The 15004-nt window shown below is 44.2% G+C and overlaps 1 protein-coding gene across 1 annotated transcript in view; it reads left to right on the top strand.

Moving 5' to 3' along the window:
- CRYBG3 (crystallin beta-gamma domain containing 3) overlaps positions 1–15004 on the top strand; it is a 149437-nt gene that overhangs the window by 58221 nt on the left and 76212 nt on the right. Inside the window, exon 4 of the mRNA XM_075542432.1 lies at positions 9887–14996. Coding sequence (XP_075398547.1) covers positions 9887–14996 — 5110 coding nt within the window. The remainder of the gene's footprint in view (positions 1–9886; positions 14997–15004) is intronic.

The raw sequence follows: 15004 nt of genomic DNA, 5'->3' as shown, positions 1-15004 counted from the left end.
TTTGTAGGTTTTGATAATTACAAAGCAAATCACAAGCCTGTTGCTATCGAGTTGACCTGGCTTCCAGTGACCCTGGGAGCACAGAGTAGAATTACTGTATAGACCTGGGTGTCGAACGACCCTCTCACGGGTGTCACCCAACTCCTACCAGTAGCAAAATTACAGTGATGAAGTAGCAACCAAAATAATTGTATGGTTGGGGGGGGGGGTGTTGCCACAACATGAGGAACGGTATTAAAAGGTAGTGGCCTTAGAAAGGTTGAGAACCGCTGGTCTAGAGTTTCCAAGATTGTAAATCTCCCTCCTCCTTCCTCAACCCCACGAATATAGGCATTTGTTAGGGAAGTTAATAGTTTACCACAACGCTGGAGCAGAGAGTAGGAAAGATATAGGCTTTTGTTCAAAGCAAGGCCTCTCCTCAGCCCGCAGCCAAGTCCTCTCTGGCCTCCACCTCTCCAGCGTGCTGGGCTCTGTTTTGTGGTCCGGGAATCCCTCCACGCTGCCTGAGCCTCCGCACTGCTCTTCTGCTTGCTCTCTGGGCCTCAGCCCTGTGGGTGATGCTGGCCCTGCCACTTCAGACAGGAATCGCACACTGTCCCCGCTAGTGGCTCTTCTTCCTTTTTAAAAAATAGTTTCATTGCCCTCTATTTCAAATATCTTAAAATTTAATCATTCAATCACATTAATATTTGTGCAGTCTTCACCACAATCCGTTCCAGAATGGACTTCTCTAATTCATGCTTGTCAGCTCCCCAGTACCACCCCATGCGCCCCTGCCATACCCCTAGGCAACTATCAATGCAGTTACTGTCTCCATAGAGCGACCTATGTTTGATGTCACATGTAACAAATCATACAAAACATCAAAAAGGAAGCAGAAAATATTGAACACAACTTTAAAGTGGGTCAAAAGGGAGATAAAATGAAAAGTTATTATTACTCTTTTAAAAAATCGTTTTATTAGGGGCTCATACAACTCATCACAATCCATACATTCATCAGTTGTGTAAAGCACATTTGTGCATTCATTGCCCTCATCATTCTCAAATCACTTGCTCTCCAATTAAGCTCCTGGCATCAGATCCTCATTTTTTCCTCTCCCTCCCTGCTTCCCCGTCCCTCATGAACCCTTGTTAATTTATCAATTATTTTGTCATATCTCTCCCTGTCCGACGTCTGTCTTCACCCACTTTTCTGCTGTCCGTGCCCTAGGGAGGAGGTCACATGTAGATCCTTGTAATTGGTTCCTCCTTTTCAACCCACCCTCTACCCTCCCAGTATCGCCACTCACACAACTGGTTCTGAAGGGATCATCTGCTCTGGATTCCTTGTGTTTCCAGTTCTTATATGTACCAGTGTACATCCTCTAGTCCAGCCAGATTTGTAAGGTAGAATTGGGATCATGATACTGGGGGAGGCGGAAGCATTTGGGAGCTAGAGTAAAGTTGTATTTTTCATCGATGCTACATCACACCCTGTCTGGTTCATCTCCTCCCCGAGACCCTTCTGTCAAGGGATCTCCAGTGGCCGACAAATGGGCTTTGGGTCTCCACTCTGCTTCCCACCTCATTCACTATGATATGATTTTTGTTCTGATGATACCTGATAGAAAAGGTACTACATTTTAACCTGATTACATCTGCCATGATCGACCGTACAATAAGTACTCTCTGTCTGACAGCAAGGCTCTTCACATCCCTGGACGATGGTCAGAGGGCTTGGTCCCTGTGGGCACCCTGCACATGGATTTTGGGCTTCCACTGTCAGCCATAGCCTGCGCAAACCAGTGTTGACAATTTACGCTGATACCATTCCTTCCTTTATATTTGGATTTTATTATTTAACAATTCTTGAATCACACGTGCTTGTGTGCTTCATCCATGTAGACGTGGTTGACACCTCTCTTAGATGCCTGCTTGTTTTAAGACAAACCTTTTAAGAGCCCCAGACACTATTCTTTCTGATAGCGACAACCATCTGGTCTCTTTACCATATTTTGCTATAGCACCTGTACCTTCACTGATCTCTGAATGAGGCTGAGCATAGAATAGGGCCAGGCCATAGAGCTAATTATTCTTAGATTGGGGCTAGAATCAAGTGCAGACCCCACTTCCATGTACACATCAATGGTTTATATATGCGTCTGGCTCCTTCAGGGACAGTATTATCACTCCATGATAGAGAACATTATAGATCGCCCTCCCGGGCATATAGGAATTCTTTTGCTAGTGCCATTAATGTAACCAATCATATAGAATTTAAAACACTGTTGAGAGAAGGAAAGTATACAAGTATCGGCCCACTTCAGACCACAATGTTGAATTGTTGACTTGTACAGATTAAACTTTTAAGTGACTAGACACTATTTATGCAAACAGTGGGAGTGGGTGATAGGCAGAACTTTCAGTAACACTAAGACTGTAAATCTTTATGGGACAGACAACCCCCTTCTTTCTCCTGTGGACCTCTTGGTAGGTTTGAACTGCTTACCTTGCAGCAAGCAACCTATGCTTAACACACTTTGTTAACAGGGATCCTTCTTTTGATAATTAAGATGTCTTAAAGGGGTAAATGGATGAAAACTTAGGTTACTTGGATAACTTGTTGCATAACACTATTACTGCAATACCAAATACATTTCTTGTGATGACTGTTAATAGCACATTTCAAGTTTATATTAGTTATTATTTTAAGTGAATGTTTAAAAATTGTCACCAAAATGCTTTGCCGAGAATTTTGCCTTCTCTTAATTAAAATAGGAGCCCTGGTGGGGGACTGCAAGGTTGGTGGTTCAAACCCACTGGATGTTCTGTGCAGAAAGATGAGGTTGTCTGCTCCGGTAAAGATTTACAAAGTCACAGAAAACTCCTGGGAGACCTTATAAGTCAGAAAACACTCAGTACCAGGGAATTTTTTTTCTTTAATTAAAAGGAGGCAGCTGTGTAATTGATCACATGTATCGCTTCCTATGCAAATTTCCTTTTTAATATCCTTAGAATCTCTAAAAAAAGCATTTTGTAATATTTTAAGGATTATTTTCCATATATTAATTCCTTAGTCTTGTGTATATAAACATTGATAGGTTTAAAAAGTTCAGTGTTATAATACACACTTTTTTGCTTGTTCATATTCATCAGAATAAAAATTGTCCTTTCGAAATCCTCGTGATATTTTTCCCCTCAGTTGCTGATTATATGGTTTTTCTTTGCATAGGAAAGATAAAATTTAAAAATGTCCCTATTGTCAGGAAATATTCTTAAAGTATACAATATTGAAAGTTTTTATGGGCAAAAGATTGAATGGTGCAAGAAGCACAACAAAAAAACAAAAGACAGAAGGAATACACAGATTCACTGTACCAGCGGAATTGGCCGACATTCACTCATTTCAAGAGCGACCAGATGATCAAGAACGAATGATATTGGAGGAAGAATTCCAAGTAGTGCTGAGGCATTAGTGAAAAGCAAGACTCCTGGAATTGGCAGGATGCCAATTTAAATGTCTCAACAAATTGATGCAGCACTGAGAGTGCTCACTCGGCTATGCCAAGAAATTTGGACGACAGCTACCTGGCTCACCTACTGGAAGAGATCCGTGTTTGTGCCCATTCCAAAGAAAGGTGACCCAATAGATTGTGGAAGAAATTGAACAATATCATTAATATCATATCCAAGTAACATTTTTCTGGAGATAATTAAAACGGAGTAGTACATTGACTGGGAGGTGCTAGAAATTAAGTCAGATTCAAAAAAGATGAAGGATATTGCTGACCTGAGATGGCTTTTAACTGAAATCAGAGAATGTCAGAAAGATATTTTGGTGTGTTTAATTGACTGTGTAAAGCCATTTTACTGTGTGTAACATAACAGTATGGATAACATTGCAAATTATAGGAATGACAGAACACCAAATTGTGTTCATCTGTAATTTGCAAATAGATTAAAAAGAAGCTGTTCAGACAGAGCAAGAAGATATTCTGGTTTAAAATTGAGAAAAATGTGCATTAGTGTTATAGCCTTTCAGGGTTAGATCATTTCACTATGCTTCCTCAATCTTCATGCCCAGCAAGTACTTAGAGAAGCTGGACTTGAAGAAGAAGAACTCAGCAGCAAGACTGAAGGAAGGGTCATTGTCAAGGTGATACAACTTTGCTCACTGAACGTGTACTTGAAGTACTTACTGGTGGTGATCAAAGACTGCAGCCTTCAACATGAATTACAACTCAAGATAAAGAACCAGATTCATCCCTCTATCAAGGAGACCGAAGAAGAATGGATGCATTCACATTGTGGAACTGGGGAGGAATGTTGAAAGGACCATGGACTGCTGAAAGAACACATTGACATAGCTCAGAAATACAGCCAGAGTGCTCCTTAGAAGGAAAGAGAGCAAGACTTTGTCTTCATACTTTGGACATCTTGTCAGGAGAGACCAGTCCCTGGAGAAGGACATCATGCTCGGTATAGGTGAGGGTGAGGGGCAGCAAAAAGGAGGAATTCCTTCTAGGAGCTGGATTCACACCGTGGCTGCCCCAGTGGGCTCACACAGAAGAACCATTGCGAGGCGTGTGCAGGCCCCTACAGAGTTTCGTTGCAATGGGTTGTAACCGACTGAATGACACCTAACGACAACATACCAGGAAACAACACCATGATAAACGAGGAAAGACTGAAATTGCCAAGGGTTGTTAGTTTACTTGGATTTCCACAGTCAATGCACAATGAAATAGCAGTCAAGAAATCTAAAGACCCACCGTATACACTCAAGTATAAGTTGACCCGAATATCCGCTGAGGCACCTAATTTTACCACAGAAACTGTGTGAAAAATGTGCTGAGAAACTCAGCTTATACTCGAATATGCACAGTACTTTCTGCCTTTGACATAGTTGCTGCAAAAGAACTCTCTAACGTGGTAACGAAGAGTGATGTCACTTGAAGAACAAATGTTCCCTTGACCTAAGTCATGGCATTTTCAGTCACGTCATATGCATGTGAAATCCTGACAATGAATAAGGAACATGAAGAAAAACTGATGGCCTTACGGCGTTGTAAAGCATGCTGAAAGCACCATGGTCTTCCAGAAAGAACAAGCGAATCTATGTCGGGGGAAGTACAGCCAGAATGCACGTTAGAAGCAAGCATGCTGTGAGTGCATCTCGCCTATTTTGAACATGTCATTATGATAGTTCAGTTCTTAGAAAAGGACATCATGCTTAGTAAAATAAGAGAGCAAAAACGAAAGAAACAGCCCCTCGACGGGATGGATGGACACAGTGGCTGCCACAATTGGCTAAAACATAGGCATGATTGTGAGAGAATAACACAAGAACAGACTGTAGTGTGTTTAGTTGGATATCGGGTCACTATGAATCAGAATCTCCCCGATGGCACCTATTTTTAAAGTTATAGGTGAGGACTTTTTAAAAGTTTATGGAAAAATGGAATTAAAAGGTAAAAAATATTAAAATCCGAATTTTATTTCTCATTATAAGCTCCGTCAAGGAGAAGGCACTTTTGAAAGAAATGAAACCACCAGCCATTTAGTTCATCCCTAAAGAAAGGAGTGTCCTGGGAATTGAGCTGTGTTAATGTTGTCTTTTTAATGTTGTTAACTGCAATGGGTACCCTTGAAAGTTTTTTGAAGACCAGGAAGCAAAACCAAGCCAGAAGGCGACAAATGATTCTTGTCAGATGGATGCCCACAGGAAGTCACACAGAAGCACCCGTGGTAGAGGAGAGGAATGTGGAGGGACACTGCCACGGGGAAGGACTCTGGTGAAACTTTCCTGGGCATTTTTCTGCGAAAGCTGGGGCTAACTTTGTCAAAGTACCCGCATAATAAGTAAATGTTCTCATTCTTGGGCCTCCTGGAAAGTCAACAAGCAGCACTCTCGTGCATCCCTGCAAACTGTTAGCATGACCCTTTTTCCTGATAGCTCTGCTTTTGCTTTGACTAGACCACTTTCACCTCCTGGAAGCCATTGCTGTGTGCTTTGTGAAGCCATGTTAAATTCCTGTTAAGAGTTCTTCCGAGAAACACTTGAGGAATTTCATCCCATTTGATTATTTCCATGGAAAGATCAGCTGCTTGCAACCGATTCGCGTGGAACTGTTTGAGCACCCGTCAGTGGAAAGTTTTCTCAGCTTTTTCAGTCAGTTTGTGGAAGCTGAACCGGTTGAGAGATCTGTGGTATGGGCTATTTTTCCCCCTGCTTTTAATCTTTTAAATTAGGGCATCAGCAAAACTGATTGATGTGGATAGTCGGCCTCTGGAGGCTTCATCTCCAACATCCTCGTGTCCGTTCTTCAAATGAGTTACCTACCCTTTTGTAAGCTGCTCATTTCTTTGGGGTACTGTCCCTGTAAACTTTTTGTAATGTATAAGGATTTCACCATTCTTCTACCTAGCTTCACCATAAATTAAATTTTTGTGCAAGATTCAATTTTAGTATTAATTCATGTTGCTCCGATGGGGCTGTTTGGAAGCTGATGTCTTCTCCTTCGGAGTGTCTCAGACTAGATCCTGTTTGCGCATGTTAGTATAATTTTCTTTTGGTACAAAAACATTTGAAATTCTTGAGGTTTTTTATTATAAGGATTTTTTATTTACTTTTTTGAAGACTCCTTGTATCGTTCAGCTTTTCTGTACTTTCTAGTAGAGAAGAGCATAACATTATAAATCAATTTTATATTGTTAGTACTACCCAATTATGGAGTCTCCGCAATCTGAAAAATTGATTGCGGGGGAATTAGACCAGCTATCCCGCATCAAGCTGGGTTCGAACTGAGGCGTGCGGATGAAAGGAAAAGAAAGAGCTATGTACAAAGCATGGGATCGGGAGGACTCCAATGTGATGGACTGAAGTCCGGAGTGTATTTGAAGCTTGGTTTATATACTCTTCTTACACAAGGGAATTGGTTACAAAACAAACATCAAAGAACTTAAACATTCCTAAACTCTTATCTATGCAAATGTTACTTAACAAGTAATAATAAAAGCACTAGGTTCAAGGACAATCACACTGATATGCAAGATTCAAGAGAGCCTCAAAGAGATCGTAAATAGCTGAGTTATCCCTCAATGCTTTTAGCAGCAAAGTCACAAACAGCAGTCATTTTGGAATGCTCTTGTCTGCAGAGATACAGAGGCACAGGGGACTAGTCACCCATTAGTAAACACCTAGATCAGCCGGATGCTTCCTACAACTGATATAGAAAATAACTATATTAGAATGACTAACTCTTAAAAGTGGGAGTGTGGCTCTGTAGTACCTGAAGGGACTAATTATAATACATCAAACTGAGGTTGCATCTTTTGGTGTTGCATATTTTCAACATGACAATGTAGTATAAAGGATGCATACTTTACAGGCATAAAACATTTCCGCCCAGGAAGTGGTGGGTGATGATCTAGTTTAAAATGTGGTGCCGAGTAGGTAGTCCTAGGATTCACTATGTTGGGAAGAGTCACTCTCTTGCAATTTCTTAGTGTTGCTGAGTTCCATCAAGTCAGCCCCTGCTCAGAGTGGCCCAGGGGACAGGACAGAACTGTCCACCAGGGTCTTCTGTAGGGAAGCAGATTGCCTGGTGTGTGTTTAACCACCAGCTTCTCCGTAGTAGCCACTTGCTGAAAAGTTGCACTTCCATGACGGGTCTTTTAAATTCCATATAAAACAATCACACACACACAAATATTCCAGCGCTATCAAAGGCATCATTCTTATGAGTGGAGTTCTAGGGGACTTTTCTCTGTGGCTTGCATTTTATTACAATTGTTGTTAATGAAAAGTTGCATTCTGAAAATAATAAAAGATAATGCATGAAGTCCAGAGAAGAGGGAATTGTTGGTAAGAAACGACATTTACAATAAACCCCAAACCAGTTCCATTGCCATCAAGTTGTAAAATTCCGATCCATATCTTAGTTGTCATTTCCTATTTCTGATGACATTGTGGACACCACTTGTGTTATCAAAAGTGTTTTGCTGATCTGGTAGGGTAGGGAGGGGATGGATAAAAACATGACAGCCTGTTGACTGGTGTTGGAGATATAAGATTAAAAGCCCTGTAAGAAAAAAAAATCCTACAAATCCTCCCATCATTTACTTAGACTTTTGGACCTGTATTTATTGCTAAAAAGGATCTTGTATTTTCTGATTACCTTCTGTATTTCAATAGATTTTACTAGCAACATTAATTTAGCCATATGTCCTTTTCTTTGCTTACTTATATCTGTAGATTATGCCTTACCTAACTTCTGATGTTATTTTATGACAATCTTTGATCTAATCTGAAACGTCATAGCAGCTAAAACTACATTTGGAAAGCACAGCTTTTCTTTACATCTCTAGTACCCGCTTTATAATAGATAGTAAAAATAAATGAAGATAACTAATAGGATTTTCTAAAATTGTGGCGTGCTAAGAGTTCAAACACCAATAGTTATCTAGGTTGAAATTGATTATTTCAGTGAATGTTTAAGAAGTACATAAGTGCCACATTTGATTCAGATTTTTTATCAAAGGAATTCTTTCTGTTTTCTTATGTAGGCAAGCAGCGTTCTTGATGTTACTGTCTTCTGTTTGGAAAGAATGGGTAGTTTTTAGATATTGGAATATTAATAACAGGATTTCTCTGTCCATGTGATTATGTAGTAATGTTTTGGTTTAAGGCACGTTTAATTAAAACAAGAACACACATCTAATTCTCTCACCATACATGTTTATAATCAGGACACTAAAATACAAGAAAGTTCCAAATCTAAAACACTTTCATGGCGTAGTTAGAGCTAAAATGCTAGTTGAAGCTATTTACCATTCAGTAGCATTGCTTTAGTCAGTCATTAATTCATGAAAGTTATAAAAAATATAATATTTGCCACATCTTGTGTTGAGCACTTACTAGATACAAAGATGATTAAAGCATAATGTAATGCCTTCCCTCACATAGCTCCCACACTGTTGGGAGAAGAGAACAAGTGCATAGGTCTTTGTCACGTGGCCAGTGCTGTAGGTAAGCCCTTTTGCCTCCCCGGATCAGAGCCCCAGGCGCCTCTGTAGTAACAGAAGGGTCCCGGGATGGGTTTGCAACATAATCTGTGAGTCGCATCTTGGAGGACAGAAGAGTTTCCAAAGCTGGCATGGAAGGAAAATGACTGCCGCATGTTAAAGGGACGTGGTGTAAGAAAGTCGGCTTCTTCATGCTGGCGTCGACGCTCTGCTCTTTCTAGAAATCCTTTCTGATTTCTGAATTTCCCAAACAGCCAAATACGCATTACCCAAACTATTTGAAAAAATTAGCACGAGAGAAACTTAAGGCAGTTCTGCCATATATTGTGTTAACAAATATTTACAGAGCCCTTCCACTGGGCTAATCATTTGGCCAGCTGTTTTCCTTTAAACCGTTTCCATTTGTTAAAAGTGGCTGTTCACAGTCACATCTAAGAGTCAAAACTCACTTTGATGCTGTAATATGGCGGAGAAATCACTGTAGTGGATAGCCATAATCTTGGGGTACCAGAAGGAGGGCAAAAGGCTCTGGTTTCTCTGAGTCAGATAGATGCTGCTTTGAGATAGAAGTAGAACCTGTACCTTGGACCCCTCGGCCTCCATTCACTTCATTAAATGCAGTGAGCGACCTATCGAATCTGGTAAGAGTTCTACAGACCTCAGGCATTCTCTCTGTGTTCTTGACAGTGATGAGCTCCTGCCTGTCAGATCTTTTTTTTCCCCCAAAATAAAGATGGGATGACTCGCACATTCTAAGATTCCTTAGAGAAATTAGTGAATGTTAAATGACGTAGTATTTGGAAGATATACTCTATCACAGTTGTGGGGATTATTGTTAAGTGTCATTAATGCTATCTCATGCTGATTCCTTTTTACAGACAGCGTGATGATAAACCGGAGAGGCCTTCAGTAACGTATGCAACGTATCGGGGCCCCAGGCAAATTAGAAAATATTTTAAAAAACAGACTGCTCTGGATACTGTGAATCCCCCGGGTGGAGAAAATGAAAGCCCTGACCCCAGTCCAAGCAGACACCCTGGCCCTGGAAGTGAGATTGGACTTGGGATAGCTCCATCATTGTCATCGACTCGCACAGACCCGTCGATGAAAGGACATTTGCGTGGAAGCCTCTTAGAAGACTCTGACTGCCGCCAAATACATCTCAGCACAGAAAGCCATCTGACCAACGACCCAGAACTACAGACTCCTGCCGCTTCCCAGGATGTTTTAAATAACAGTGATTCCGGGAGACCCGAGAGAAGTAGGTCACCTCCTTCTCCTCTGACTAAATCCAACTCCACTGCTGGAGAATATGAGTCAGAGCAGCGGATCAGCTATGTACCAGGTTCTCAGGCTGACAGATGTTTGGTAGGTTCCCCTTTGCTTGCAGGAAGTAACAGCAGCAGCATGCCTTGCCGTCCAGATGTTCTGAGGACAGCTTCAGCAGAACATACGCTAAAAGCAACCAGTTCTGCGATGAGTGATGGGGCATTGGTACCCAGAGGCGAGCATGCGGCACCTCAGGACCCTGCGGCTTCTGCCTTCTCTTGTGTTCAAGCTGATGGGACTGACACTGCCAACCAGGCAAGTACAAACGTGCCAAGTCCAAAGAAATCCAATAGGCACACAGATCTGCAGTTGCCAGAGAGTAAGTGTTCTAACACCCAACCCGTGGATAGCTTGTCACAGCTGGCTGCCAGTCACATCAGCACCGTTGTTCTCCAGGGACATGTTGTGACAGACACAGAACGTGTAAAGGAAGGAAACCAGTCTACTCCCCAAGACTCGCAAATAAATCTAGCTGTTACAGAAGTCAGGCAAGAAACAGAAAGCACCTCAGCTGGTGAGCCCCCAGCTGTTTCAAGTAACGTGAAAGCACCCCAAAGTACAAATGAGTCGTTACCCAAAGACACTGGCCAGGTGTTTGCAGAAGAAACGAAACAGCTTGATTTCAGGGCACATGACACAGCAAATCAGAAGGGCCCTGTCTCCCTAAAACGTGTCGGTGACGCAACAGTTGTCGCGTGCTTAGAAAATAAGATAGCACCTGGCTGCACTCTGGAAGCTCATCGAAATTACATTTCAGAATCTTCTCTGGACTCTGACAGTCCTCAACAAGCCAACGTGCCACCAGACGCTGAACTCTCTCTTACCTGGGACTGTAAAAAAGTGCATTTTGACACTTCGCTTCATACCTTTGTTTCTGGAGTTGGCGTGCTGAGCGAGTCAGAGACGACTGTTTTAAAGAACAAGGGTTCTTCTGTGCCCGTCGAAACGGGGGAGACCAGCACCTCTGGTATCTCTTGTCAGTGTCAAAGAGAACATAAGGCAGATCATGTTGAACTTGCACACGGGAGAAACCCATCTCGCCACCATCAGCATGCACCTATCATGTTTGACTCTGAAGAAGGTTTAACTGATAGTGAAGGCCGCCAGGTTCCACCAGGTCCTGAGAGCAGTGATGTCCACTTAACTGGAGTGGACCCATTGAGCTGTGAGTCTGAAAGCCTCTCTAAGGACCCCACTTCAGTTTCACCTCACAGACCTAATAAAGCAAAGCTTGCCAAAATGTTAGCAAAAGCTGAGGTTGATGTGCAGGAGGGTGTTCCTGTTGAGTCATGTTCTGGAGAAAGAAAAACTATAGGCCTACCAGAGAATTGTGTTTCTCAAACCAAGGCCAGAGGCCTTTCTCAGGATAAAGCTGCTGCTTCTATATCTGAAAGTGCAGGTGTGCCAGCAAAGTCTATTTTGTCCGAATTCGCTTCTTCGGACAAACGTTTTCATTCCTTGGATCAGGAGATGAAAGAGAAATGTAAAGATTTGGGCCCTCAAGAGAATCAAGAAGTTGGACCAACTGGGCCCAGCTCTCAGGGTAGACAGGAGACAAAGGTAGATGCTTTAGGAGTTTCTCCGGCTGCTGTCTTTCTTCCTGTTCATGATGAAAAGGGGACCAGGCAAGTGGCCCCGAATTATGAAACTAACACTTGTGTTGTTTGTGAGGCTTCCGATATGCATGGGACCAAACAGACTTCTGGCCTCTCAGAAATGGCCGAACTGAACTTAATCAGTATTTCCCCCAATTCCCAAGAGACCGCCAGGACAAATACAGATGCTTCTTGCCTGGGCTCAGATGCCGGTTTCAGGGGAAATGCCATTGCATCTGAGGATTTGGGCGTTCCTAATGTGCCTTCGGGGCCGAGATCGAAACCGAAAGCCTCACCTTGCACAGAGAGAGAGCATTCTGGCTTTCTCTGCAGGTGTGCTGATAGTGTGTCTTCTTCCTCTAGTAACCCTGAATATACTAGCATGGTTACACGTGCACACGATCTAAACAATACGGACTCTCACAAAGTTCCCATAGGCCTCCTACCTGAAGATGCCCCCTTAACAGACCTGCCAGCCCCTGATAGCTCTTATTTGGAATGTGAAACACCTGTGCCAACCGGGAAAGAAGGGAGCCCAGTTCAGGAACATTTGGGGATTCATCCTGAGACGCTGTCTCTCGACACCCCAACTGCTGTCCTGGGTGACAAGCTCGTGGAAGCAGGCGCCGCTGGAGCAGTTGCTGGAGCTGCAGCGTCAGTTAACAGCCCACACCAGCCGTGTTCTGAGGCCTCTACTGAGCCCACAGACGCAAGGGGAAGGGCACATGACCAACGTTTGGATCCCAGAGGTGCTGTCCTTACAAAGGCCGATAAGTTCATTAATGAGCTTTTTACCTCGGTTCGAGAGGAACTGGAGTCCACACCCACTGTTGGCATTCACCAGGGACACAGAGCCACAGAGGACATAGTGAATCCAGATAACCTCAGAGGCAGCCTTGAGGGACGCCCGTCGGACGAAGGGACTCCAACGGGTGTTCAACAGAAGGAGCGTTTGGGAGAGCAGGGCCTGGACGACATGTCAGAAGGCAAAGGGGAAGAGAAGGCCCGGGTCACCCCTGCAGGCGGTGAGAAGAGTCTTCTTTTTCATTCTGGTGCCATGGAGGTGCCTTGTCTGTTAGAAGATCAAGCTAGGGAATTAGTTGATGAGATTCTTTATTCAGCCCAAGAAAATTTGACCGATGACGCTTTTGAGGATACCTGGGATTCTGAACTTCAGGCTAATACTTCAAAAATTCTGAACAGTGATAGCATTCAGCCAGATAACAGAGTTAGGGAGTTCCTAGTAGCAGAGCAGGCAGAAAGCCAAAGCACCCCTGAAAGTAAAGAAAATAAAGTATTGAGTAGATTCTTGGCTGTAAGTGACTTTGTTAGTGACGCAGAATGTATTAAAGGGAGAGAAATTGTTCCTTACCAAACCCCTCCATACGCTGGAAAGGAAATGGTGTCTCCTGATCGCCCCAATGTGCACGGGGCTGGGGCGGCTTTCCTCACTGGAGACGTGCCCCGCGAAGAGGTAGACGATGGCGTGAAAGCACACCTGCTTGTCAAAGAGAAAGGTGGACTGGAGAGTGTGGAGAATCACAAAACAGGGACAGACCCAAGAACGCTTGTGCTGAACTTCAAATGGCCTCCGCTTGTGAATGCTGAGCTGCACGCTGCCCCCGGCACGTCCAAGAGCAGCTCCTCTGACAGCCGAGTGTGCGTGGCTGAAAGGCATGCGCCAGGACACAGTAGTAAGAGCACACACGCAGCACTGGCAGACTTGGGGAAAGCACACAAGAAGGATCCGGAAGTCAGTATAGGGAAGATGGAACTTGTACCTCCCATGTTAGAAATGGGGAAAGCAAACAAAAAGGATGCCGGTTTGAATATCATGAAACTCGACGCAGCCCCCGCTGTGTTAGGAACGGGAAAGCCGCCTAAAAGGGATGCCGAACTTGCTAGCACAAAAACGGAGCCAAGCGCTGACATTTTTAACATGGGGGAAACATGCCCAGTGGACGCTGCGAGCCACGTTCCGAGAAATGAAGGGGTACCTGCTTACAAAGCAAGTCCTGTAGGGGCTGCCGGCAACACTCAGGGGATACCCATTGTGTGTGAGGCGATGTCAGGGGAAGCTGAGGTGGTGCCTGTTCCAGTAGAGATGGAAGGCACTTGCCAAAAGGATGCTGAAGGGACTATTGCCAAGGCTGAGGTGGTGCCTGCTTCTTTAGAAATGGAAAGGATCTACCAGAAGCATGCCGAGGGGGATATTGGTAAGAATGAAAGAGCACCCCTTAGGCAGGAAGTGGGACCTACCTACCAAAAGGAGACAGAGAGGATTTCTGAAAACACAGCAGCGCTGCCTGTTCCTTTGGACATGGGAACTCCCTGCCACAAGGCTGCCGGAGGGCATGTCGACAACATGTCCGAAGTGGGCAGTCTCTGCCAGAAAGATGCCGAGAGGATGACGGAAACCATGGCAGTTCCACCTGTCCCCGTCGAAGTGGGGAAGGTTTGCCCACAGGATGTGCAAGGAGGCCCCGCAGTGGCGGAGGGGATGCCTGCTATGTCAGAGGCGGGAGAAGATCGTGGCCAAGCGGAGGTGGCTCCGGAGGTCGGGTCCGAAATGGGAAGGAGCTTCCCCGAGGATGCTGCAGTGGGGGCTGCTGGGACCCTCCAAGTGGTATCTTTTATGGGAGACGTGAAGGATGCGCCTAGAGAGGCAGTACCTGCCCCTGCCTCTTCAGCATGTAAGAAGCTCCCTGTAAGAGAACTGGAAAGAACATCCCCAGAAGATGGGGCTGGGCATAGTGGGAAGCATGAAGCGTCATCTTCCATGTCAAACACTGGGGAAACACCTGGAACAGGTCTGGCATTGACACTGACACCCTCAGAGGCCATGCTGCCTCCGGATTTTGAAGCGCAAGAGGTGCCGCAGGCTTATGCGGAAGCGATGGTTGGAGCAATGGAGGAAGAGCGCCCCGCAGGAAAGGGAAGCTTGATAGCTGGTGACAAACGGTTTACGTCGCATCTCAGGGGCTATGAATCACCGACCTTAAGTAAGGATTATGAAGGCTACCCAGCCTTAGGAGTGCCTGATTTTCAACGAGAGGATACCATGGTAAGTGT

Source organism: Tenrec ecaudatus, chromosome 2, assembly GCF_050624435.1.
Source record: "Tenrec ecaudatus isolate mTenEca1 chromosome 2, mTenEca1.hap1, whole genome shotgun sequence".
In the NCBI taxonomy this organism is placed as follows: Eukaryota; Metazoa; Chordata; class Mammalia; order Afrosoricida; family Tenrecidae; genus Tenrec; species Tenrec ecaudatus.
Note: the sequence above shows the minus strand (reverse complement) of the source record. Positions and strands in the feature narration are given on the sequence as shown.